Source organism: Athene cunicularia (assembly GCF_003259725.1).
Source record: "Athene cunicularia isolate RWA chromosome Z unlocalized genomic scaffold, athCun1 chrZ_part1, whole genome shotgun sequence".
Classification (NCBI taxonomy): domain Eukaryota; kingdom Metazoa; phylum Chordata; class Aves; order Strigiformes; family Strigidae; genus Athene; species Athene cunicularia.
The window spans coordinates 17,314,197-17,340,878 of NW_020799142.1; the positions used below are offsets into that span (position 1 = coordinate 17,314,197).

Here is a 26,682-nt window from a genome sequence, read left to right on the forward strand (position 1 = left end):
TGTTTTCCTGTACTTCCCTGTCTGTCTGAGGTTTTAGTTCATATCTTTTAAACACCTGTTAGCAATTCAGTATGTTTCCTTCCTTTCTTGAATGTTGTGTCGGTGACCGTTTGTTCTTTCCAAATTACTGTTATGAATTACTGTGTAAGATGTCACAAATAGTGGTACTGCATGAACAGGTAGTCTAAAGAGATCAGTTTCTTGGTTTAGGAGGCTTTGAATGAGAGACTTAACCTAGGGGTTAGGTCTTAGCTGTTTTTCCCCCGTCCTTCACAACAGGCAAAATTGTATGACCAGTTAGCTCCAGGGAGCTGTGTCCTATACTACTGAAATGTATCACTGCTTCTGTTCTTAGAAACAAGTATTTTGTCCTTCTTTAAAAGTTCCTTATTTACTTAAGGCAAAATTCAGAGATGCATGTTCTTAGGTTTCTTTTGTGGGTTTGTGCATTTTTAGTTTCCAGTCACAGTAAGCACTGTACTAACCGTTTTACATGTGGGTGGCAAACTATTGTTAGGCCCAGTAATGTAGAATTGGAAAAGAAAACAAGGATAACTTAAAAACATTAGGATGGGATTTTAATTACTATAGCAAGATAGAGATCCAAAAAATCAACAACAGTGTTGTTCTGTGTTCCTAGCAGAATCTGATCTAATATGTGGAATCATAGTAACACACTGTGGCAACAAGAGAAACAACTAGTGAGTAAACTACATATAGTAGTTAGTTGAGTAAAGTTACTGATATGAAATTCAGCTGATTGGAGTGTGTTCACGCCACAGTTGCAGTGGTCTTGCAGCTACTTATTCGTTGTCATCTTCTACCACTCCATTTGGATTGATTCAACTCCCTAGTTGAACTGAAATTGATCTGGCACAATAATAAGCAGAATAAACAGTTTAGCTAGTGTATTTCATGTACATTTGTCAAAGAAGTCTACTCAAAACACAGTATTCCCCTTCTCTGACCCCCAGATACTAGCTATTATCAAATCTGTTCATTCTTCCATAACTGCTGGACGACAATCCTTCCTCATCTCGGCCAGGCATTCAGAGCCCCATTTCAAGATATGAATGACAAGAAACAAGGGAAAAGCTGTGTAAAACAGTTTCTTCAGCTTGGTCATGTCACCAAGAAAAAAAAAATACTGTCCTTTCTGGCTGAGTCTTCAAAGCCAGGCAAGTTTTGCTGAGTATGACTGTGTGCAAGACCAAAGCAGATGCTTTGAGGATGAACTGGATTATCATCCTAATCCCCTAAGAATCCTCCTGACTACTGCAGCATACGTACAGACTAATAGATGGATGTAGTTCATTCTGAAACAGTGCTTGTCTATGCAATCTATTTTTCTCTATAACTGCATTGACTTTTAAGCAGAATTTTTGGAGTGACAAACTACTTTTTGTCTCCAGTGTGAAAATTTCGATTTCAATACATTGGATGATGACCTAATTTATTTTGTATGGCATTATTCTTAATGCTGTCTGTAAGCAGAAATGATACTCAAGCATGTGCTGCTCAGTCAGTAGATAGACCACAATGTTTGGTCTTGCTCCATTGCAAGCATGGAAACATGGTTTTAACCTGAACTGCCCCAGCAGACAATCTTTAAATGTTTACATGGCCTCACATCTACAGACTTTTCCTGGGACTGCAGGAGAAAATTTGCCTAAACTATGGTTCACTAGCAAACCCAGGTAAACTGGAATACAACCTAAGTCTAAGAAATCAGGTTTTAAGCATCTTAAAGTTCAAGTCCAAGATCTGTTAAGCAGTCCTAGTGTAAAAGAAATTATAGCACAACATGTGTGCCACGGGTCACTAAGAAGTAGAGCACCCAGTAGTTTGATTATTTTGGCAGTGCAACTAGTGCTGCTAGGAGATAAGACAAAGCATGTACCTAATGCATATAAATCCAGCTACTATTGATTGTTGTAGTGATGGAGGAAACTCAGTGCTGAAAGAGATTCTGAATCTGTCCGTTTGATTTTTATTATTGAGATTAAAGTAGTGGATGGAAGACCAGCCCAAAAGTCACTGGGAGTCTCAATTCTCAGTAGCATGTCGTGCTAGTTAGGTATTGAAGATACAGTGAATCCAGACCTAGGGAAGGCATGTTCTTTCAACCTGAATGAGCCCTTCGTTAACTGCCTAGGGTGTGTTTACCTTACCAACTTCATAGCACTTTAGAGAAATCTGGTTTAAATATGTTTGTATGGAGCACTCTGTGGTTTGATATGTGAGGATTTGTGAGACTGTTTTGCCATATTGCTAGATGCTTTCCAGAAGCTGAGCTAGTTCAGGGATCTGTAATTGCTGTTAGCACTCTAAAGAGTACATATATCCTTATATAATGCCATCAAAGGTGATGCTTTAACAATGTTACACATTGGTGAATTCCTAGACCAGTTGCAGCACTTCCAGAAACTCAATCTTGTGAACTTAATCCTTCAAGTATTAAAAGAAGCAGGGCAGTGTTATTCCCATGGAGACAATAAAATATGGTAAGACAAGAAGTTGCTCTGCCTTTCTTTATGCTCTGGTTTGTAAGCAGAACCTCTTCAACACCTACAAATGTCATTTCTCCTCTGGTAGCATGACTTCTTAAGAAACAAAAGATGCCTACAGAGCAAATGATTCCTTCCCCCATCTCCCTGCTCAGGACCCAGTAGATATACAGCCTCACTGCAATCAATTCCTGCCTCAGAAATGTTTTCCAATGAAAGTGTTGAATATCAGAGAAGCTTGTATGTGTAAATCCTAGATTAACCAATTAACTTTGGTGGTTGGTGTCTCTTGAGAAACTTTGCTTTAGAGTATGTTATATCATAACCACTGTCTTCATGCTTTTTTTACTTCGTGATTAAATATCTGTGTTGGCTATAGTCAAAAATAGATTTCAAGGTGGAGGTTCATGTTTCTGCCAGTAGATTCCACAGCACTGTATTTCCTCTGCATTTTGGCATTGTTTGTTTCAAAGTAATGAGTTGTTAACACTTTTTTTTTCCTTCCTTAGAGTTTAGAATTCTGTTCCCTCAGCTCACAGGGGTTCTGACACTTGCCTTCTTCATCCACAATTGTGTCATCACACTTCTTCAAAATAACAGGAATCAAGAAAACAATGTAAGTAATTTCACAAGACTGTGCTGATTTCTATTTATATTGCCGGGTGACACTAATTTTTTCCTGTTTGCTTCTTTTGAAATAGATCCAGGGACTGTAATAGCTTCAGAAAATGTAACTCTTGTGATCTGATAAGAAACCAGTTATACGTACTTTTCACTGGATACTAACCAATAATAGATGCAGTATAAATTTATTCAGATAAAAGACTTGAGGACCATCCCAGACTTATCTGTGGTCAGGCTGGTATGAAATGGTCAAATTACACAGAAGAGTCAAAAGGCTTGACAATGTTGTAAAACTCTGGAAAAAACAACCAGTTTTAGAGTGGAAAAGGCAGGAAAATACTGGGTACAGGACTGATTTTAGCAGAATCCTGAAAAGTAACGTTAGGGTCTAGATAATGATCTTTGCTCAGAGTTGCTTCAGTAGTTTTGTGTCACAATCCAAGTCAAGGTTCATAGGGAAACCCAACCATGTTTAGGAAGTCCTCAAAGTTAAAGCCTGAATTGGGAAGCTTTGTGATACGTAAGCTTTGGACTGGTTTCCCTTGAAGAAGTTATGTACCACTCATCGATATGGAACTTCACTCTTTCTTAATATTTTCCCATTATAAAATACAAAATAGAGTAAATGTGGTACAAAATTAGAGTCCTAGAGTACATTTTTACTGCAATTATTTTGATGATTTTATTTTTTCCTTCCTACTTTCTATGATTCTTGTCCAGCCTCATTAAAATCTTAGCTGTAAAAGTAACTACTATAACATACAAAGATTTTAAATATTAGCTGTATGAAGAACTGGTACAGAATCACAGAATGGTTGAGGTTGGAAAGGACCCTTGGATATCATTTTGTCCAACTCCCCTGCTCAAGCAACATCACCTAGAGCTGGTTGCTTACACAACACATCGGATAAAATATATCTGATTTGATTATTCAAAGGTGAAGTGCAGAATATGTGCCAACGATGACCTTTTGCTTTAGCAATTTGCAGTTATCTTTTTGTCCCTGTGAACCAAGGCCATCTTGTGAGTGACCCCCTCTGCAAAGGAGTCATGAATTCTCTAGGAAAGCTGCTTGGGGTTTATGGGCGTTTATGAAAATAGTTTACTGAAGAGAGGGTTAGTGGAGCTCTGGAGAAAGAGAACTAAGTAAGTTTCTTCTCAATTTTCTTAAGAAAATCTTACAATGTGGAAAAGGGCAAGATTTCTCTTTTTATCTGTGGCAATCAAGTTCTAAAGGCATGGTCACTCCAGCAGTCAGCTCTGTATGCAGAGGCCTAATGCCTTCAAGACTTTTTCTGTGGCTTTTCCCCCTCCATTTAGACTGGAGCAAGCAATCGACTGTAAAGTGCAGCACCTGGAATCTTCTCCAGCTTGTTTTTCCTGTGTTAAAGAGGAAAAAACTGCTGCCTGCATTTGAATCAGCTTTTCTGAATGCCCACCCTGGAGCTTAAATTGAATCTCCAAGTCAGCCCTAGTAGGGATCCCAAGCCCTCAACAAGACTCCACATTCCAAAAGAGTGTTCAAATTGCACGGAAAGAGCACCTTTAAGTATGGCAGGAAAGATTTGTAATGGGAAACCAAATCTGTGCATAGTTCTTGGAGTTTTATTTGGCTAGATATTTTCTTCCCTGTTTGTAGCTGTACAGGAGACTTTTCACCCAGGACTCAAAGTGTTTTGCAAATGTTAATGAAGCGCTGATGCTCTTGAAGAGCTATTTCACTAAATTGCTGGACTAAGTGGGACGTTTGCATATGTATAGGGGTCTCAACTTCTGTCATAAGTCACGGTGTTGAGGGTATTTTTTCCTGCGTATTTACAGCAACAAGGTGCTTTAGATGCTTTGTTCTAGCAGTATCTCATGGGAAGTCGAATGAAGACTACTGTTTTATGCATCAATCTGTTAACATGTCACTTTGTCAGAATTCTATGAAAAGGCACAGAATTTGGCAGCTGGAAAAGTACTGGCTTAGTTTTGAACAAAACTTGCTGAAACGAGTGGTCATAAGAACAACTCTTTGGGGATGTGAAAAAAGTAAAAGAAACAATAACATTCCTTTTATGGAATCACAAATGCAAAACAATAGCAGCTTCCATTCTGGTAACAGGCGTATATCACTGTCCAAAGCTAAAACACACATAGAGGGAGGATTCCTCTGACTGTTATTCCAGTACAGTGGTGTGGGTGCGAGCAGAGTGGTGTACTGGAGTGAATGTCAGCAGCACAGCGTGGAGAAACCCTATGAGCAGTGTCCTTGGTCTGTAGTTCGAAGTTCAGTTCCGTGTTCCCATCTCCTACTGCTTCCCCCTTGTGCTTATCTGTGTATGTTTTTGTGCGCTGCACCATCAACTGCTTTCGAAACTGATTGCATAGAAAAAGTAACCCAGCCACAAAAAGGTGATTTATTCGATTTTTTGTTTGTTTGAATTTTTTTCTGATTCACTTCTATGATTTGGTTCCCTGAGCAGCTGTGCAGATGCCGTACAAGCCCAGAGCATGATGTAACAGGCTTGAATACTCTAGTGCTGTCTCCTAGCAATTGTTTGTGGACCTACGTGGGGGAAGGGCTGTGAGTGGGGAAATGTATTTTGTCCAAGTGGTAACTGCAGAAGGCATGGTGATGTGGATGGTTCTTACTTTCTGCAGTACTGAAACACTCTTTATTCCCTGTAAACAGTGAGCTTCCATTGATGCTGCCCTACCACTGGTTTCTCTTTCCAGGCAAAACTATGCACAGCATTATTCACCTTGGGAAAGTACTTTTTTTTTGTCATCCTGTTAAATGTTATCACTTGCCCTTGAAGTCTGTTTTTATGATACAGGTCAGAGTCTTGTTGAGATATTACAGAGGCAGTATCTCTCTTTTGAGAAGTGACTGGTCTGAAATGAGATGATCAAAAGGTACTTCCAATGTGGTAATAGTTACTAAGAACTGATACGGCTTCTCCATCCAAGAAGCAACTCTGCAAGCTAGCTTTCACTGTGATACTGACTAAAAAAATGAACTATTTTCTCCATGGCATGTGATAGGGAAAACAAGGCCTGCAGTTGCCAGTTTTTTTCAGTGTAATATAGGAAATATCCTTAAAGCCACAGAGCCTTCACTGTGCTGTGTCCAGTCCTGTGCTGCAGGTCCAGCCCGTGCCTGAGTGCTAGTCTGAGTGTGATACAACCTCTTGTGCTTTTTAGAGTTTTCTTTGTTAGCTTACCACACGATCTATCAGATTCATCCTTTTGTTAGGAGACTGATTTCTGCCTTCCTGCTGCTGCTGCTGCCAGCCTCAGTCATACAGTTTTCTGTTCTTCCAGAAGCGCTTGTAACACCTTGTTCTGTGCATCTGATGAAGAAGCTCCTGATCAGCAGTAGCTGTAGCTAATATATGTTCTCCAAGTTCCACCTCAAAATCTGCCCGTTAGTTTAGGTGTACATGACAAGGGCTTGGCAGGTGGCAAACTGTGATCCTTATGGACTGTGGCCTGCATGTTATCTCTGATATTTCCCTTTCACTCTGGTCCCCCAAATACTTACTCCTTTCAACCATTTTTTCTACATTTGAATCTGATTATAACTCTAGGTGCAAGGACTGCTGTATTCTTTATGCTTAGCTTCCACCATAGTGATGTCCATTCTGAATATAAACATCTTAATATAAAATTTAAAATAGACAAATGCGATTATTCTGTTCTGTTACTTAAAATTAATCCTTTTATCTCTCTCCATGTGTCCTTTGGTTTTATCTGGAATTATGCTGTCTAAACAGTATTTATAGTCAAGGTCTCCAGGGAGTGAGGCCAGGTCTCCTGAAGAGTAATGAACAGTAATCAAAAGATGTTCCTGTTAGATGCACAAACTCTTGTACAAAGATAACCTCTTGTATGCAGAAGCAGATGTTTGCAAGGGAGCTGATGGATATTTGAGAAAAAAAATAATTCAGGGTCTAGAGTTGTCTACTTCTTTTCTTTTTGTTTATAGGTGACAGCACCTGAAGACAAGGGTCTGTTGTCACATGCTATAAAAATACATTATCAAAATTATCTCAAGAGTTAATTTCAGTACAGATTAAAGCATACACCCTTAAGAACTGTAAAACATGAACTGGTTAGTATAATCAGAGGTAATAGCACACCAGCTATCAACCCTTAATCAAGTGTAGTCCAAAGGAAGCAGTAAGAATTTAGTTTCAGATTTCTTGCCCTCACAGCTGGAAGTACTTGTCACAGGAAAATAGTTTTACAGTTGATTCTAGAGTCTATATGTTGGCTGAATACAAATAGCAACTGAGAGTTACTATGCTGTCCTTACACCTGAGGAATACACCAAAAATACCAAATTTAAAGCAAATGAAAACAGGTTTTGTCAGATGATGTGCTTTAAGAAGGTCTTGGGTGCATTTTGAAAAATTAAGCAAGTCTTGTCCTGAAGAGATGAGTCTGGGTTTCTGCAAAACCACCTTACTCTGATTAGTCTCTGGCTCCTGCACTTAATGAACTTACTCATAAATAACTATAAGAAATCTAGATGCTCAGTTTAGGATGGGCACCGGTGCTTTTGAAGAGGTAGCTTCTCATGTCACTCAGAAGAAATTCTGGGAATAACTTAAAGATGGAGGTTGATAGTCCTTACTCAGTGTGACCAGTGCAAGGAGAGTGATGACTAGAGAAGCATCTTCCAGCTGCATGTAACTGGTCAGCAGGAAGATGAGGTTGTAGCTGGAAGTGTGCAGCTGCTGGGAGCATGAGGCTCACCTTGGGGTACATGTTAACAGTGTATTCTTGTTTGAAAAATATTACTGGCTTGTTGCAGGCTGATGGGAAAAAGGCATCAATCTTCTACCCCAAAACCACTGAAAAATGATAAAACTCTAAAAACTGGCTTCTTAATGAACTTCTCTTGAAACTTGAAATCTAGCATTTTTTTACTTACCTTGGGGAACACCTTGCCCTTGGAAGACTCCAGGAAGATGTAGGATATGCTTCTTTTGTCAAGGAGATAGTGTGAAGAAACACTTAGGGAAACATTTGCATGCGTAGATGTGAGTAAGCTTTGCCCATGCTCAGTGAGCTGGCTGGAGACCATAATTATGATCCTGGTTTGGATGCCATATAGTCCTAATAATCTGGTGCTGTGCCTGAGCTACTAAAACTTGCTTCTCAGTCACAGGAAAATAGGGTCATGTATTGAAGCATTACTAGTAATCCTTTAAGAAGCTGATTATTAGCAGCAGCTGAACAAATTATTTGCTGTAAGGTAATGAGTGTTTTGTAGTGTATCATAAGCTTATGCAGACTATAGTTGGTTAATAACTAGAAACAAATGGTCCCCCACTTTATTTCAAAAAAACCCAATTGATGTACAACAATAATGCAATAAGTACATTGCTGAGGTCACTCTGATATATATATGGATTCTACAATTTACCAAAGTGATTGATTAAATTTGCTACTTATTTTCCAATATTAAATGTTGATATAAAAAACTTTGTGTAGTTGACAATTTTTTTATGTATTAGATACTTCATAGTCAAAATTTTCAGAAGTGAACATTGAAGTTAAGGTTTAAACCAGCATTTTAGTTAAATGTAACATAGTTAAGTATGGATTTATGACCCTAGCTTCAGCACTCTTTTTGAAAAATCTTTGTTATTTAGTGTACTTAATTGGAGTCTCTCTAGATAGTAATAAAGTGGACAGGCTATTTTAAATGAAAGATTCATTGTAAAATTCAGTGCTAAAGCTAAGGGACATATACCTCTATACCTTTCTGGTTTATTTGTGATTTATTTGTATTTTTTATTTAATGGTGTATTAGCTATGTTTTTCATTATCACACCATTCATAGAGAAGGCCAGTGTATTAGTTTCTGGTTTGGAGCCTGTGTGTGTGTGTGTGTGTGTGATCCTCTTAGGTTTCAAAGCAGCTTCTTAGAAAATGTCCTTTATGTTATATGTGCAGTTGGTTAGGCTGATGTCTTTAATTGCAAGACTTTATTCCTGATGAGATTTAACATGTGACATTGCTGGACTTTCTGTCTTTGATGGCTGTCTCTGTCCCAAGGCTCTTAGCAGGAATAGGTGAATGCAAGAAAGTAGAATGTTTCTTCTTTGTTTGTTTTAATAACTAGTGTCTGTTTGGGCATCCAGCAATAACATGCTACATCTATTGACATATGTTTCTTAGTGCCTTTTCTGTATGTAGATAGATACATCATACTTGTCTAGCTCCACTTTGGGATATCTTCCTGCAGCTTTCTGATTTGATCCAGGACCAGCTTTGAAGTCCCTATTCAAGTAATAGAAAGTAAAAGTGAAAATGTAGAAATAATAGTAATAAATATAAAACTAATAAATACAAAAGCAACAGTAGATGCAACAGAAATCTTCTCATGAGAGAAGATTTCTCATTTTTATTTTGCCTGTTTTGGTGTGACAGTGCTGGCCAAAATAAGATTTTATTTTTCCTCAGGTGAGAGACCTCTCTATTGCATACTTCCTGGTGGGATTAACGTATCTGTATGTTGGAGTGATAATTTTTGCATCTTTCCCTTCACCGCCACTATCCAAAGAATGTATTGAACAGGTAAGATACTTTACTGCAGTATATATTCATCCTTGGTCTTCTAATAAATACTTATTAAAGAAATAACTATTACTGCTTCTTGCTGCATGACTCACCCTGGCAGACACATCTGTCCTTGACACTGGACAGTTGGCAAATGCCTCATGGCCACTACCACAAGCAGATGAGTAATACTTTCAATATCTCATTTATATTCATGTCTAGTCACCAGTAGTTCTGTAAAAAAACAAGCATTTAATAAATACTCTGTGAAAGTGATGAAGAAAGGGCCAAAATGAACAAGTGAACAGCTGGGGCCTTAATTTCTTTAGTTTCTTTAATCCTGAAAAGTATTATGATTGCATTTAGTTATGTGCAGTGACCAGTTCCATTCATTGGGACTGGTTTCAGGTACCCCAGAAAAAGAAATACAGTGAAAATGCAAGCTCATGTAGATAGGAGTCCTCATAATGGGTAGATTTGGAGTCTAACTCTGTGGTGAGCCTTGCCAGCAGAGTTTTTGAGATAATAGCACCACATGAAACATCTTGTGAAAGCTATTAAACTCTCTATCTGCTTATAGGCAAGGCTGATCCCCACACCTTAAATTACTTCAAGAGATAGGAGTTATCAATTGGTGATCCATTTTACACCAGGTATTCCATGTCTCTTGCATAATATTTAGCAATAAAGCAGCATTTAAGGCTTCCTTTGACTGTAGGTTAGTTAGAACTGGTACAATTGTTTAAGAATGAAATGAAATTATTTTTTGAACCATTTGAAATAACTTCATGGGGCAAAATCCACAATTAAATAATAGATGACAAATGTTTTTTTTCCCCATTTATTTTCTATAGTTATCCTAAGTACTTACAAAGCCATTTGTATATATTCGTGATACTTAAGTCTTATACTATTTCAGATGTTCCCACTTATAATATATGATCTGTCCCCCATTTGTATATGATGCAGTTTTACCAATTAAATAGCTGTTTTAAATATCTAGCTATGATATGACAAATAACAGGAGTATGTTAATCCGTCTGCCTAAAAAATCAGGTGACTTTTCCACAGCCATGATTATTTGAGGATGTTCAGAAGATTAGAAAATAATTCCATCTTTAATGCTAACATCAGCCCTGTAATATTAAAAAGTCAGTTGGTATTTGGTGGCAAGGCAATTGTAAGAGAAGGAGAGGGTATTTCCGATTATGGAGTTCATGTAGCAACTGTAGTTGCTTGGCTTTTATTCCTTTCTTTCTTGCACATAGCATTAAGACACCATTGATAAGTGTAACATTCCTATGTTTAGAATTTTCTAGATAACTTTCCCAGTGATGACATCATGTCATTTGTTGCAAGAATATTCCTGCTGTTCCAGATGATGACTGTATACCCACTGTTGGGCTATCTGGCACGAGTGCAGCTGTTAAGACAGTTTTTTGGAAATGCTTACCCAAGGTAAGAAGTCTACTCCTTGACAAGAGCTTGGCACACTTTGTTTAACTGGCCTTCTGTTGTCAGATATTTGGCTGAGCTTTTGGGGATTTCCTTTGCTGAGTTAGGTAGATTTCAAAAGCTAATTTCTTAGTGTTTGTAGAGTCAGGGGATGACTAGGCATGGAAAATAAACTTGCCTGTAAACCAGGACTGCTGCAGCTTGACAGAGCAGAGTGGAGGGATTCTTTTGTTGTAGTTCTTCATTTTGTCGTTAAACAGAGGAATTTTGTCAACACTCTTGCTTTGTGTTAGGCATTTATATGGCAAAAGAAAAGTTGTACAGGAAAAAAATTTTGTACAGTCCACAAACATTTCATCAAGTAGTCTTTAAGCTGTGGAGGAGGTACAGTCTGGGTATTATCCTCTCAGGGTGCTCTCTGTGTTTTGATTGCGCATAATTAGTAAACATCCATCTGTTTTTAAACGGAGCTAATAGCTAAGTGAGTGTTATCTAGGCTGCTGCTATGCTTATAAAAATAGCTTTTCACATGCTAATTTCAGAGATGAGCCACACCCCTGCATTTGTACACTGTCTGAACTCTGGGGAAGAGCTCATCCAAATTTCAATTTTGGTGTTCTTTTCTTTAAACAAAACCTAGGACATTTATATTTGGAGTATTGTCTGGATTTGTCACAGCTCAGAAGTTGGCATTCGTCTATGAGTTTCTTATTTTATATTGTGAGTTACTGTTGATGGAGGAAAGGAAAAAAATATCCCGGGAAGAAACATGTATTTCCTCTGTGGCATCAGCCGTAGCATGCAGGTCTGGGAAGACATTGTTCCAAGTTTCACATTTCTTCTGGGTCCTAAAATAGGTAGGAGTATGTCTAGAAATTGGATGCCTAAAATTAGGCAGTGAAATAAGGGCCTACTGTTTTTTGATGCTAAATTGTACGCAGTTTAATGTTGAGGAGATTTTTAGGAACTGCTGCAAGTTACTGTTGGAAACAAGGCCATTGATTAAAGTGCTAAACATGGATTTCACAGCCACTGGGAAATAGCCATGTCCTTTATGTTATGTGGATGTCCTCTTCCTATCTCCTCCCTCCAGTTACTCCCTGACCAGAATGGTTTTCATTTCCCTCATGCCCTCTTCTAGAACCAGCTTGCTGTTTTAAGCCTTCATGATATGATGAATGTGATGATGCAAATACTTGCTTGGTACTTGTCTCCAGGATGTTCTGTGCGTAGCTTCACAGACTTTTGGTTTTTTGTAAAAGACTTATAGAGAAACATTTAAAGTTTCTGAGAAGTCAGAAATGGTTTCTAGGAAACCGCTTAAATCCCTCCAACCTGTAGTGGTAACATAGTACCTTCTGTCTGTCTGTGTCTCTTTCGTATCTGAAGTAGCTCAAATATAGCACAAAAATCACTCAACTAACCTCCAAGCTCCAGCTTCTGTGCCTCTACAACCGATAAGGTCAGCCCTTAGTTTTTCTGTGCAGCGGGGACTAGCTGAAGACTGGTAGCGAGCACAGGACCTGTCTCTGGGAGGGTAGTAACGATTTACTACCTGGTTGTGAAATACAATGCCTGGTTCTCACCACTATCTAAAACTGACAAAGATACTTTAGTAGCAGTGTTCCTATATCACTTTTCTAGGAAAATTTTCAATATTCTGAGTTTTTCCCAAAGCTGCTTTTATGGGAGAACATTTTGCAAAGAAGTAGCTCTTACTGACATAAACTGTGGTCTCACTGGGGAGCCTGTTGATGTACCCTGAAGAGCCTACCTGGCAATACTAAGTTCCAGGCTTTTCTGCAGGAAAATGAGTACTCTACTAGTAGTTGTATATACTTGGCTTTCTTTTATTGAAGTCTTCAATGTCCAGGGCTAACAATTCTTAGGCAGTAAGGAGACTGACCTTCATAGCCTCAAGCTTTAGTTCTTAGATGTGTGCGTAAGGTGTATGGAGGAGAATATTCTTTTATCACTTGACTAGAGAACATATCTGTTTAAGTAATGACCCAAAAGAATAAAGCAGGAGAAGAAGAGCAGAACAGAAAGTAGAGTTCTGTGCTGATCTAGAAGAATTTAAAAAAACCCACCCTATAAAATAACAACAAAACCACAGTTTAAGATCTGTACAATTACATTATTTTTCTACATTTTCTCATTATTTTCAGGTTGCAGAAGTGAGGTTTAGGAGTGTGCACTCATGGTACATCCATCCATCTGTTTATGCAGCACATTGAGTAGTGTGCTGAATTCATATTGATCATGCATTTGAGGATCTCTGTTGGCAGCCTAGCCTCGTTTAACCCTGTGACTCAATGTACTAAAACACACATATTTCTATAGGTGCATCCTTCCTTTATTAAGTTTACTTTGAAGCTGAGGGAATGTTATAAATTTATTTTCTGGCCATAATTGTCCAATTTTTAATTTATTTTTTTTTTACAATAAAACCCCCAAAACCCACAAGCAAACCTGCTCATCCTTCTTTGGCCAAAGTCCCCACTGTAAATCTTCCTACTTTCATTTTTAAGCCCTGGGTTCTCCATATGTGTCTCCATATGTCCAGATTTGTTGGAGGTTTCACATGAACTGGAAGCTCCCGAATATTAAAAGCCAAGCTTCTTCATGTGAGCAGTTGTTTGCATATGTGGATACCTGCTGCTGCTATGGATGGAGTTAATGGATAGCCATTAAGTTATTAGCTGGAGTACTTGGAATTCTGAATGGATGCATCTTAAAGCTGGCTTTTGATTTAATAGTTTCATCACACACCTGCTTACAGGGCTGCCAGATAATTTTTATTTTCTGGCAGTGACTATGTTGCTCAAATCAATTTGATTCTTTGCTTTAACTCCTTTTTCTTTACTATTTATCTGCCACTGGATGTGTTGAAGCACCGAGGTATTAGTTTACCATTTTTTAGTTCTTAGTCTTGACAATTAGTCTAATCCAAGGCAATTTCTACCAAAAGCAGCATTCTGTTTCATATCCTGGACTTTGTTGATAGGCCATGGATTATAACTGGATTATAATGAGGAACCATTTACTCAACTTCAGGGGAATTTTTCTTGTCTGAAGACTGATCCCCATATGTCTTCTGTCCCACACTTTTTAGATACTTTGCAGTGCTATTTTTCCACTAGCAGTGCTTTGCTGTGCTTATCCTTAGTGTATCCTACTAACTTGTATTCTTGCAGGAGGAGCAGCTCACCCTCTCCAAATTTAAAAGCTTAAGCAGACAATACATAACTTTTGCTTGTTCCAGATTTCACATCAGGGATCAGCTGAACAGTGGCAGGTTGCTTGTCTGAAACATAGGGGAAATGAGTAGCATCCTACATCCTCCAGCAGGCAGAAGGAGAGCAAAAGCCTCCCCTGCTTCTAAGAAGGGGAAATCTCCTTCCTCTTACAAACCAGTATCAGTCACCTGTTTCTCTGCCTATCTTAAATAGGTGTGTAGATATGCTGGGCACAGTAGTCTTCTGACAGGCATCATCACAAAGCCTTCAGCCTTTCTGTGCTTCCTACAAAAGATTTAGAGACAGAAGCATCCTAACTCCTTTTTTCATTTTGCAAAATGCATGCTAATGTACAGACTACAACAAAGAAAATGATGTACTGGGATGAACCCCAAGGAACTGTTCATTCTCTTCTTCTCTCCCTGGTGTTGTAAAGGAAGGCCACAATGTCATGTAATGGGAAATTACTTTTATTCCTAAAGTCAGATATGTTTGCAATGATGTTGTTTAATGGGTTACTTGGGGCCAGAGGCATGTGGTTTATCTGCTGGCTGTTACATGACTCTGGATCTAGTTACATGTACAGAAAACTTTTTTTTTTTATTACTGTTACTGGCTCTGGGCTACAGTGATATTTGTGATAGATAATTCCCGTGTTTAATTATATGCCATGCAAAAAATGCTGTGTACAGTCACCTGATCAGTTTTAAAAACTTTTTAACATCTTTACTGTTCTGAAAGGTTAAATAAGCTGATGGACAGAAATAACTTGGCTTTTCTTAAAGATTGTCCTCCCTTTACTCCGCTGTAGCCCAGCAGACCTGCTAGTTCTCCAACAGATGTGTGTCTTCTGATGCAATGAAATACATTTCTGCTGTTTGCATAAGTGTTTAGTTATTTGCTTTTCACCTAGCTTCTGTCTTGCTTCTTAACTGCTGTCATTCATAGTCTTTTGACCAATGTCCCTTGACTGGAATTTCTGGTAAAAAATGCATTTTTAGATACAGTAACCTTTCAGAAATTCTTACTTAAATTAACCTGTTTTGCTTTTTTTCTTGCTTTCCTGTTTCCCTTATTGTGTGTGTTCACCCTATGACTCCATGCTGAGTCCATCAATTCTAATTTCCTTGCATCTGACCTGAGGAGATCTAAAATCAGTTTATTTCTTTAAATGTCCCCTGCCCTTGGTTTCACAATTTTCGATATGATTTCTACTTTGAGGATGCTGAAGTTAATAAGCTATATGTGGTCACTAGTGTTCAGTGGCTTAACTGTAGCTACCAATTCTGCAGGAGAGAACTTGATAGATCAAGCCCTCTAATGATCTTCTGGCATACCAGGTTGTTTCTTGACTGTCAATCTGAAAGGTTAATCTTGCAGCGAGGAAAAAAGGCAAGACTTAGGGGAATGCCTCATTGTTTTTTACATTTTTTCATCCTCTCTACTGTTGTTTTTGTGGGATTGCAAGATTTTTGCAGGTGAGCAGCAATTCCTTTTACAGAAGAGAACTAGAGTCTTCATCTGCCCAGCTGAGAGTACTGAGGACAGAAAAGACAGAGTGCCACGTGCTCCACTTGGATTGCTGTGGATGTGCCTCTTTTGTGAATTATTGCCTCCTTGAGGCAACCCAACCGGTGCTTCAGAGTGGCAACCCTAATCAGGCTGCCCTGGCAGACAACCCAGCCCTGTCTTGGGCCACCCTACTCTGCTGCCATTGACCATGAAGAAGAAAGTCATGCTCTTAGAAAACTGCTGTGTGCCAGCAGGGTGGTTAGGTAAAAAGGGGCTAAATCTCATTTCACATCCCTAACATAATCTAAATATTTTTCTCCTATAGTTGTAATAAGCAGAGGTGGTATGGTTATGCCCCTCAAAAATACTGTTTTTCTGACTACCCTCTAGGAATGTATGGCGACCATTAATTGTACCGTAAGCCAGTGTCAGGCTAAAACAAGAATTTAGAATTTGTTAAAATGTCATGGGCTATGAGAAATCCTTGTCCCTTCTGGAGCACACCTGCATGAAACTTAGTCTTATGAAAAACACTATCTAAAATAATACACCTACTAGTAGCCCTTAATACCAGATTCGTCTTTATTCATAAGGATAGGGTTTTTTTCTAAATGATGCCTTTCTCTCCATTATGAATGTGACTTTTTCCTGTCTTGGAGCTGAAATGAGCTATGAATATCTACCTAAATAAAAGAAAGGGTTTGCCAGTTAAAGGTCTGTTGTTTAATAACATAGTTACAACTCGGAGTGTTTCAAAAAGGTAGAAAAAGGAGCAAGGATGTTCCAGAGGGAGAAATACAGTGTAACCTGTTACCCTGAAGCAAATGGATTTAAATCTTTGTCAGACTTTGATTTTGGTACTTGAGGATCCTGCTTAATTGTAACAATTAAAACTGCAACGCACTACTCTGCAAGTAATGAATTGTTTTCGAAGCTCCAGCATTTTGAGACAGTTGTTTTCAGTTGAACCAAAACACAATGCCCCCACAAGCCAATTACTCTTTCCCTAGATCAAGAGTTCAGAAATCTTTAATTTCACACCAAACACACACATACCACTTTCCTTCAGCAGTTATAAGAGGCTAGAAATTATTTTAATTTTTTTTTTCTTTTTTGTGAACTACAAAATAACTTCTTCTGTTTTAAATCATGCCAGAATGAAACACTTCAGAATTTTCAGGTTTTCTGCTGAAATATTCTGAACTGACCCAAATTTGCAGAACATTTTTGAATTACTAAACCTGCACTCTTTTTAATCCCTTTTGCTAAAAATTAATCTCAGAAAAAAAAGAAGAATGAAAGAAGTGCAGTAATTTTCTGTGTTCATAAACTTTTGACTTCAGCTGTGCTCTCTGACAGTAAAATTTGTGATCTGCTGTATGTGTGGGGAGAGAGGAAGTAATTTTTAATGACAAACACTTTTTGGAAACTGTTTAGTTAATTGGCTTTCCTCAGCCGTATTAGAGAAGCAGTAAATGTCTGGTCCTTCTTTCCCTAATAAGTCTGATTCTTGGGATTTTATTTTTTATTCTTGGGGTTTTACCAGGTTTATATCCAATTATGTTTTCGTTAAAGTTTCAGCTGCTCTATTCCCACTGCTATCTTCAGCCTCTGAGGTACACCTCTTGTACCACTGTTAAAATGTCATGTACAAAATTAAAGATATTTCTGTCTTTCTGAAATCAGTTTTTCAGAGTCAACGTTAGAAATAGTCCATATCTTAAATTATTCCTTTGTGTTTAAATCACCTCAGTTCCCCTAAACTTTAATTACTCTATGTGGAAACCGGCAGCTACCCTTTCAGACATGGAAGTGGTCACTTTTTAAAAGCTTGTTAGTTAGTGACATTCTCCAGAATACAGATACTTTCTACAGTTAAGTAAAAATTAACATTGGCTTACAGATTTTGTTTATTTTAAGAAATCAAATCCTCCAGAAGAATAAACAAAACCTGTATGTGTATCTATATATCCTTTTGTGTGAATTCTTTTTTCCCTTCGTAGAAACAGCTGTGTGACCAAAATATCACAGTTTTTTTATTGTATTTCCTGACTTTATGTTAAAATATGCCAACATTTCGTATTCTCTAAAGAAAAGTGATACTCTTCTGAGACTCAGCTGTGTGCATAACTAAACTGAGTTTGTCTGATGCAGTAAAACCTGCTTTTGCAGAACAGAAAACCTCAGGTTTTTTCATCCTTAATGCAAAAAGGAAAGCAACAGGAAATTACTCATAAAAATGCATTCAAGAAAAAATTCCAGCATAAATAGTACACAGGTCATATATTAAATGACATCCAGCATTCTAAATGTTTGTCCTCTATCAAAATGCATTAGAGTTCAAGTTTTAAGGTTTTATTTCCCCTCTAGTACTATGCTACATAATGTTTTCCACTTGATGCATCTTTTTCTTTTTTCTGGTTTCCATTAGTTCACTTTGAGCAATTCAGATCATTCTCTGAACAAACTTAATTCTTTCTTGTGGGAATTGTTATACAGTATTGTTTTTTTGGTGTTTGAATATCCATCTGAAATACTTGAGTGCTGAGTACCACGTATGGTGTTTTTCAGAAGAATTGCCAATTTATACATACTTACTCCTTAAGACTATTTTGAGTCAAAACACTAGATATTTAAAGTTTGGCAGTCTGAATATTCAGTAGATGTTATGCTTGCTGTGAAATTAATTAGTTTTAATAGTGTGAGTCCTGCAAATGGATACACTGTCTATGTACCAGTTAAATGTTACTGTAAATGAAAGACAATGATGGCATTTTGTAATAAATACAGCATAGATTTTAACACTTCTTCCTCACTTTCCTGTAGCGTTTTCCATGTGCTCATCCTGAACATAGCAATTGTAGGAGCTGGAGTAGCAATGGCAAGATTTTATCCAAATATAGGAGGTATCATAAGGTGAGTGAGTGTTGCTTGCACAGTGAACTTGCTTGTGGTGTTGCTGCATGTTTACCCCTTGATGTTGAAAAGGAACAATATGAGTGCAGGTAATTGTATCTTAATATTTTATGAGGCCTACGCCTTTTTAAGTTGTAAATAATGACTTAGGAATATAAACAACTGGTTCTTTTGAACTTCTGATGAACAGCTATCTGTAATTATGCCTCTGTATCTGAGGTGATTGGGATGATTCCCCAAGCTGCACTGGAGCTGTATCTGAGGACCTTCTAACTATACACGCGAAAGAAAATGCTGTCAGTAGAAAAGCTGTTTGGTTATTGTATGGCTTCTCCCCTGGTTTTGTGTTAAGACCACTGAAGCTGTTTTGAAAGTCCATAATAAAATTTCAAGAAAGCAAGTAACTTCAAAGGGAAAAGTGACATAAAAGTTTTACTTCTAAATGATACCTTAAATTTACCATGTTAATCAACATCTAGGATTTCTGTAATTGAGAAAGATTAGAGGAAACAGTCTTATGAGTTTTATTTTCTACATTTGACACCACCATTTTTGTAATCGTCATTCATTCCTAGTTTGCATCTTTCCTACAGCAACCAGGAGAGGGAGGTGTTTAAAAATACAGAAATCTGCAATTATAAAACCAGAATGACAGACTTGGATTTTACCAGAGAGCAAAATAACTTACTTTTGCTCAGAGACTGATCTTTGAGGTTTTTTTCCATTTCCTTTTTTTTATACATCATCTTTCAGTGAAAATTTTTATATTCCAGTAATAGAGATGGTCTAGTCATTAATTCCAAACAAATACCATGTAATACATTTATCTGTTTGCAGACTGATCCTTATCTCTGCTAATATGTTCATACTGTGCATAGTAACTGAACATTTTGAACAGTGAACTTCCAGCTGATAAATTGTCTCTATGAAGCCTCATTCATTTTGCTGGTTTTGTGTTGTAGATAGTTACTCTGTATTATGATGTTTCCTCTGTCTAAAAGGAATGTTCAAATATTTGAAATAAAAGATGTTGTTAGTTAATAATGAACATTTGGCTGCAGTATAGCTTAGTAGGTGGAAACTCACAATAGTGGAAAATAATGAGAAGGTTTTGGTAAGCAAGGGAGTGGTCAGAAAAAAGAGTAGTTAAATGTTTCACTTGCTGTGGTTGATCATCTTACCAAGAGGACATGCTGATCTTTTCAGTTCTGGAGAATGGTGTATTAGGAGTTCATTAAATAAATTAAAATAAAAGTTGCAGATTTGGGATTTCTATGCTTACATGCTTTAAAATATGTCCTCAGAAGGCTGGGGTGCAATGAAATTTGCAATCCTGACAGTAAAGGATGCACTGTCTAGTCTTTTTCTGTTGCATGTTGACAAATTTCCTGAAAGAAAGTAGAAACATGAAGTCAGAGATGTTTCTAAGTCAGAGTCAGTCACCCAGAAGCATCTAGGGATGTGACTGAAACATCAGAGGCGTTTCAGCGTGCATGTACAGGAGAGCAGGGGGCTGAGCAACACAGAGGGGGATAATTAAATGCCAGTGAAGGAAGTGAGGGACAGCAGGTAACAGAAATTATGTTCAGGGACTGCAGATAGTTATTGTTTAGCCAGACTGTTCATTGATTTGAGGAGGGGAAATGACAAGAAGAAATTAGAGTTAACACAAAGCATTCTTTTTTTTTTCTTCTTCCTCTCTCCCCTCCTTTCCTCAGATACTCTGGAGCAACATGTGGTCTGGCCTTTGTGTTCGTGTATCCGTCCCTCATCTACATGATCTCCCTGCATCGTGCTGGGCAGCTGACGTGGCCAGCATTGATCATTCACATCTTTATAATCCTCCTTGGACTGGCTAATCTGATTGCACAATTCCTATTGTGAAAACAACTCCTTCTCCCTGTGGCTATCAGAAGTGGTAGTGTGACTTCTAGCAGCAGCCTTGAGCAACATTGTCACGCATGAGAACAAACAGTCCTCGGTATGATCTTGAGAAAAGCTGCACCTTTGAAACAAATTCAAAACACATCTTTAAGCCCTTTGACAGGAAACCTGTCTTGCTCTTCTAAAAACACAATTTTGTGAGGAGTGAAATGGTTCATATTTGAGTGAGGTAGTTCTCCTGGTTTTGTTGAACATACATCAAAGAGTAATGAAGCTCATTTTAATTTTTTACAGCACACTTTTCAAAACGCACAGCTTTCAGCCTCAGGCTGTAGAACTCCTCTTTTCTCCAGAGGAACTGTCTTTACCTTTATTAACAAACATACTTTCACAGTATTGTTCAGTGACTGTTGAAATGCTCTTTTGTTGTAGTTATTTTCCTGTTTTGTTTGGAAAAAGAAGAAATTATTGTCTTTCCCCCTTTTCTTCCCTAGGTTAATTTATAGTCATTTGGATCAAAATGCACTCTTAATTTTGAATATGCTATTAAATTGGTTTGGCAGTGTTTTTCCTCTAGGAAATTCCAACTAAGAGAAACAATAAACTCATGTCTCAGTGTTTTATTCAGAACCAATATGTACACAACATATTTGTGATTTTACAATGAAAAAAGTCAGAAGGATAAAAAAAATTAGAACAAGACAATTAAAATTAGAATTCCATGCTTGACCTCACTTCAACTCTGTTAGCTGGGCTATTATTATGCTGTGAAGTTGTTTTGTCAGGAGTTGCATGTGGATTTATGGATGCATGTTGGACACAATTTTCATCACAGGCTTGCTCCTTCCCTTGTAGGGACTTACTCTAGTGATCACTTGCTATGGTCTTCCACTAAATTATTGTAAACATTTTGAATGTGAGCAGAGAGACAAAGGTAGCACTCTTCAGGATTGTGGACTAAATCAAATAATTTTAAGTTTTAAATAATTCCTAACAGAAGCTGGAAGAATCTGGGAAGAGTTTTGTTGTGTTGGGGGTTTTTTGTAACTTCTTATTTACTAAGGGGATGTACACATGTAAGCACTCAGACGCTTTCATTCACCTACTGTCCGTGAGTCTTGAGTCTTAACCTAAAACATGCAATAATTAAGTTGCCAGACTCTAGAGTAATGTCATCTTTTGTGGTTGGAGAGAGAGTAAAAACTCCTTTTTGTACAGAATTTCAGTGTATTAAAATAATCAACAAATGTGGAATAATTGAAAGAAAACTTGGAACAATGCTAAATTTGAAAGAGGAAGAAAGTTGGAGTCATGCAGTATTTGTGAAGTAGGAGTTGAGTTGGGAAAGACAGTTACATTGCAGGGTAAGAGTCCATATTTAATCAGAAAGACAATGAAAAGCATAACCCAGATTATTGCCATGCTTCTCTGGGAAATGATACGAATTTTTGTAGTAGAGATGTAAATAATTTTGTTTGAGTTAGGGTCCTCAAACCGTGTGTAGGACACTGACTTGCATATGTGTCCTTTGATTTGTATGAAATGCAAGATCATATGGGTTTGAGATGTCTGCAGAATAGAACAATTATTTCAGATTCTTTTTTTCTTGTGAAACTTTTTGTGCCTTTGATTCAGAATTGGGAGAATGTGTCCATCGTCTGTTCTGTATTAGAAGTATTTGTCCCATCCTGGTCATTTTCCCTGTGTATACTCTTATCTTCCACTGCTCAGTTTCCTTTTTCTCTGGGGCATATCTGTCCACCCTTTTAACTGCTGACAGTGAGTGTATCTTGCAGTGATGCCACCATTAGCACTGGCCAATGCACCTGCCATAGGGACTGGGTCTGACCTCTCCCATAAAATACTTCCTTGAATGTTTCGATAGTCATCACAGAATGTAACTTGATGGCTGCATTCCCTCAACATTCTCAGCAGTGTATTTCACCAATTTGTTTGGGTTTTTTTCACTTTCCAACAAACTACTTCTTTCCAACAAATTTTACAAATTTACAGTTCCACAACTGTAGTAAGTTGTTAAATGTCCTGGAGTTATTTGATACAGAAGAGAAGTAATTGAACACCAGAAGGAAAAGACAAAAGATGCAGGATTTCAAGCATCATTGGCTCATTCACATTACACTTCTGTGCTTATTTATTATAGATTCAGTGCTTAATTTAGGTGCAAGCCCTGATGAGTGCAGGTACTTCAGTTTGATTATGTCCTTCCATGTTTCATGTAGATATGAATCCTTGCCATTGAAGCAGATGGTAAAATACCCATTGATTTTAGCAGAATTAAATTCAGTTAGGATCTAGTAGTTCAACAGAAATTCCCAATTAAGATGGAGTTCAGGGTGAAGTGTCTTAATTGCATCTTCTGTTTGTCTCTTTTCCAGTTGTGTGATGTACAATGATTTTTTTTTTATTTATTTTTTTTTTAAATCCTGTGTTTGGGTTGGAAGGGACCTTAAACATCATCTAGTTCCAACCTGGCCTTGAACACTTCCAAGGAGGGGGCATCAACAGCCTCTCTGGGCAGCCTGTTCTGGTGTCTCACCACCCTCACCATGAAGGACTTCTTCCTTATATTTAATCTAAATCGGTCTTTTTTCAGTTTAAAACCATTACCCCTCATCCTATCACTACACCCCCTGATAAAGAGTCCCTCCCCATCCTTCCTGTAGTTCCCTTTAAGTACTGGAAGGCTAAAGTCTCCCCAGAGCCTTCTCTTCTTCAGGCTGAACAACCCCAACTCTCTCAGCCTGTCCTCATAAGGGAGGTGCTTCAGCTCCTGATCATCTTCATGGCCTCCTCTGGACCCGCTTGAGCAGGTCCATGTCTTCATGTTGATGCCTCCAGAGCTGGACACAGCACTGCAGGTGGGGTCTCACGAGAGCAGAGTAGAGGGGGACAGTCACCTCCCTCAAACTGCTGGCCACACTCCTCTTGATGCAGCCCAGGATGCAGTTGGCTTTCTGGGCTGTGAGCACACATTGCTGGCTCACAGTGAGTTTTCCATTCACTGATACCCCCAAGTCCTTCTCTGCAGGGCTGCTGTCAGTCTGCTCATTGTTCAGCGCTTGGGATTGCCCTGACTTATGTGCTCGGCATTGTTGAACTTAGTGAGTTTTTCATGGGCCCACCTCTCCAGCCTGTCCAGATCTCTGGATGGCACATCCCTTCCCTCCAGCGTGTCAACTGCACCACACAGCGTGGTGTCACTGGTGAACTTGCCGAGGGTGCGCTCAATCTCGCTGTCCATGTTACCAACAAAGATGTTAAACGGAGGAACACTGCTCATCACTGCTCTCCACCTGGACATCAAACTGTTTACTTCAACTCTTTGAGTGTGACCGTTGGGCCAATTCCTTATCCACCTAGGGTCCATCAGTCAAATCCATGTCTCCAATTTAGAGACAGGGATGTCATGCAAGACAGTGTCAAAAGCTTTGCACAAGTCTGGGTAGATGACATCAGTTTCTTTTCCCTTACCCACCAACGGTATAACCCCATCTGAGTTAAAACTTAGAAGGAAATTATTCAGTACCTTTCTGAAAGCCACTTTTATCTCAGGGTAGCAGAGATAGGTTCTTACTGCACTGTTTATTTATACAGGCCTTTAATAGCTTTGATTTGAATTATAAACTGTAAGTATTAAAGTGATAAATATTTCATTACAGTTTCATCAGCTGAAGTACATTTTCTTATGAAAAAGTATTTTTTATTTTTACTGCATGCAGTTGAGACATTCACAAGTGTCAGAAGCAAGTGTATAAGTAGGGTGGCATTTTCAGGGTTTTTTTTCTTTGTCAATAGTCAACATTCTAGGTTAAGTAATATTTTAAAATTTAATGGCAACTTAAATGGTCTAAAAGACAAGAGCTAGGTTGCGGTGTGTCTTTTCATGCAAGCACAAAATACAGTTCTCCACAAATGCATACTTTATCTTGTTTGCTCATGCGACCGGCAGTGATGGCCAGCTAATTCCAATTCCTTATGTTCTCTGTTCCAGTAAATCATTCTGTGATTTAGTGGAGCAGAATAAGTAATATATGGACCTGATGGTGTATTGTGAAATGTCATTTATTACCTTCTCATAGAAGAAAAATATTTTCTGCTGGAAATTTTGAATTCTGTCTTTACATTTGATCTTTGCTGGAGTAAGCTGTGAGGTGAAAATACTGTCAGCTCTAGACACATTAAGAATCTAAGGTTTTCTCATAGCAGTAGCAGGCTCTTTTGCAATGAGGCTCTACCTCACTGCATTCTGAAAATCCAGCCCTTATATTACATGGTAACTCTGTGATGCAAACTGAGTTTTCATTGCATGAGGCTCAGGCAGCTGTAATCATTTGTGCTGATACCATCAAGCTAAAATCCAGATCGCAAGATATATGTCATTAACCCAATATGACCTTTAGACATTGCCAAAGCATCAGTAGCCAGGGAATTTCCCAGGAAGCTCCAAGAGCAGTTGTGGACATGTCTGTGGGTGATTATACATAGTTTGAGCACCGAGACCAAGGCATTGGTTTTTCAGTGGGAGCTTTGTGATGAACAGAAGTAGTTGTACTTTCTAAGGACAGGGACAGATGATGGGACTTCATGACTGCTTCTGCTATGAGGAGAGCCAGAATTATCTTCTCCATATCCATGCTTGTACTAACCTCATTGTCTTCTCTGTAATGGCCTAGCATCATCTGTTCCAGTTTCTTAATGTTATTGTGGCCCAGATTCTTCCTTTCAGCTTCTAGCAGGCTTCAGAATCTCTCCTTTTGCTTATTAGCTCTCAGTTTCCCCTTGCTCTTCCAGTCACTCACAGCTACATCTGTTCCTACAAATCAATTTATCCTGTTCTTTCTGGCTTAATGTTAATGTAATGTCAGTGTATCAAATCCTGTAGCTCCGATGATCTGCACAGCAAAAGTAAGTGTTTAGGATTCAAACACTGTATCATTTAAATGGAGGGAATAATCATGGAGGACATTTTATGTAATATTTCCTTTTTTCTTAAAAGTTCAGCCTTTCAAACTCCACATACAAAAATTATGTAAAGATAATGGCATTTGGTTGCAATGTTGGATTGACTGAGTTTGTCCACCCAGCCTTCAGACTGCCTCCTCCTCCACCAGGTTTCCACACAATGGTTTAATGCTTTTGATTACATGGTCACTTAACTTTTTCCCCCTAGGGCGTCAGCTTGAGAGTGTGAAGGTTGCAGGAGAAATTGTTTTCCTATCATTGCTCAGACCTGCCATCTCCTAATTTTTAAGTGCTGGACTTTGGGCTAATGTTAGTTAACATGCAAGAACGTGCAGCCACCCCTAAGGATGCTTAAAACTCCTTTGTGGCCTGTGTCTGTAAATGTCCTCCAGCATGGCATAAAGAGCCGAAAGCTGAGAGGCAGTAACAGTATAACTGAATGCCGGAGCTGCTGTGGGAAGGAGGAGAGACTTCCCATAGTAACTGAGGCAGTCAGATCTTTGGTAGAGAGTCTGCATTCTGGGAAAGCATATTTTTGTCTTTCAGATTTTGCCCTAGAGGACAACTGCACTAAGCATTTATCATTACTATAATGGATATGAAGGTACCTGAGGAAAAATAATAGGAAGAGGATTAATGCTTGGTAATAGCTGGTACCAGCTGTACCAGCAATACAGTATCCCTCTCGCCTTGAGTGGAAAGCAGAAATTAATTTCCATGGGCAGTTCATATGGGAGCTGTCTTCAGTAATGAAAATACTGGTTTAGCAGAGCTCTTGGTAACTTCCTAATAGGAAGTAAAATATTAATGATATGCAAAGTACTAATCTGTTTGTTTTACCTCAATGTACTGTGCTTGATGGAGGAATACAGTGTAAGCTTTTCCCTCTGAGTTGGTGTTCTGTGAGGTTGGAGTCACGATCAGCATGTTTAATTTTTTCTGCAGTTGAGAACACCATTAAACTTTTCTTGGAAAGAACAGGACTCAACTTGCCAGATCCTCTC

The 26,682-nt window shown here is 38.4% G+C and overlaps 1 protein-coding gene across 6 annotated transcripts in view; it reads left to right on the plus strand.

Annotated features, from left to right (window-relative positions):
- Window positions 1–23,167, plus strand: part of SLC38A9 (solute carrier family 38 member 9) — a 45,478-nt gene extending 22,311 nt beyond the window's left edge. For 3 of the 6 annotated variants that reach the window (XM_026865623.1, XM_026865624.1, XM_026865627.1), the window contains 5 exons: window positions 3,017–3,123; window positions 9,594–9,707; window positions 10,999–11,147; window positions 18,722–18,811; window positions 20,530–23,166. In XM_026865623.1, the coding sequence (XP_026721424.1) occupies window positions 3,017–3,123; window positions 9,594–9,707; window positions 10,999–11,147; window positions 18,722–18,811; window positions 20,530–20,695 (626 nt within the window). In that variant the 3' untranslated portion in view covers window positions 20,696–23,166. Of the gene's footprint in view, window positions 1–3,016; window positions 3,124–9,593; window positions 9,708–10,998; window positions 11,148–18,721; window positions 18,812–20,529 lie in introns of all 6 variants that reach the window. The other 3 variants (XM_026865626.1, XM_026865628.1, XM_026865625.1) reach the window with 2 other exon arrangements.
- The last annotated feature ends 3,515 nt before the right edge of the window (window positions 23,168–26,682 follow it).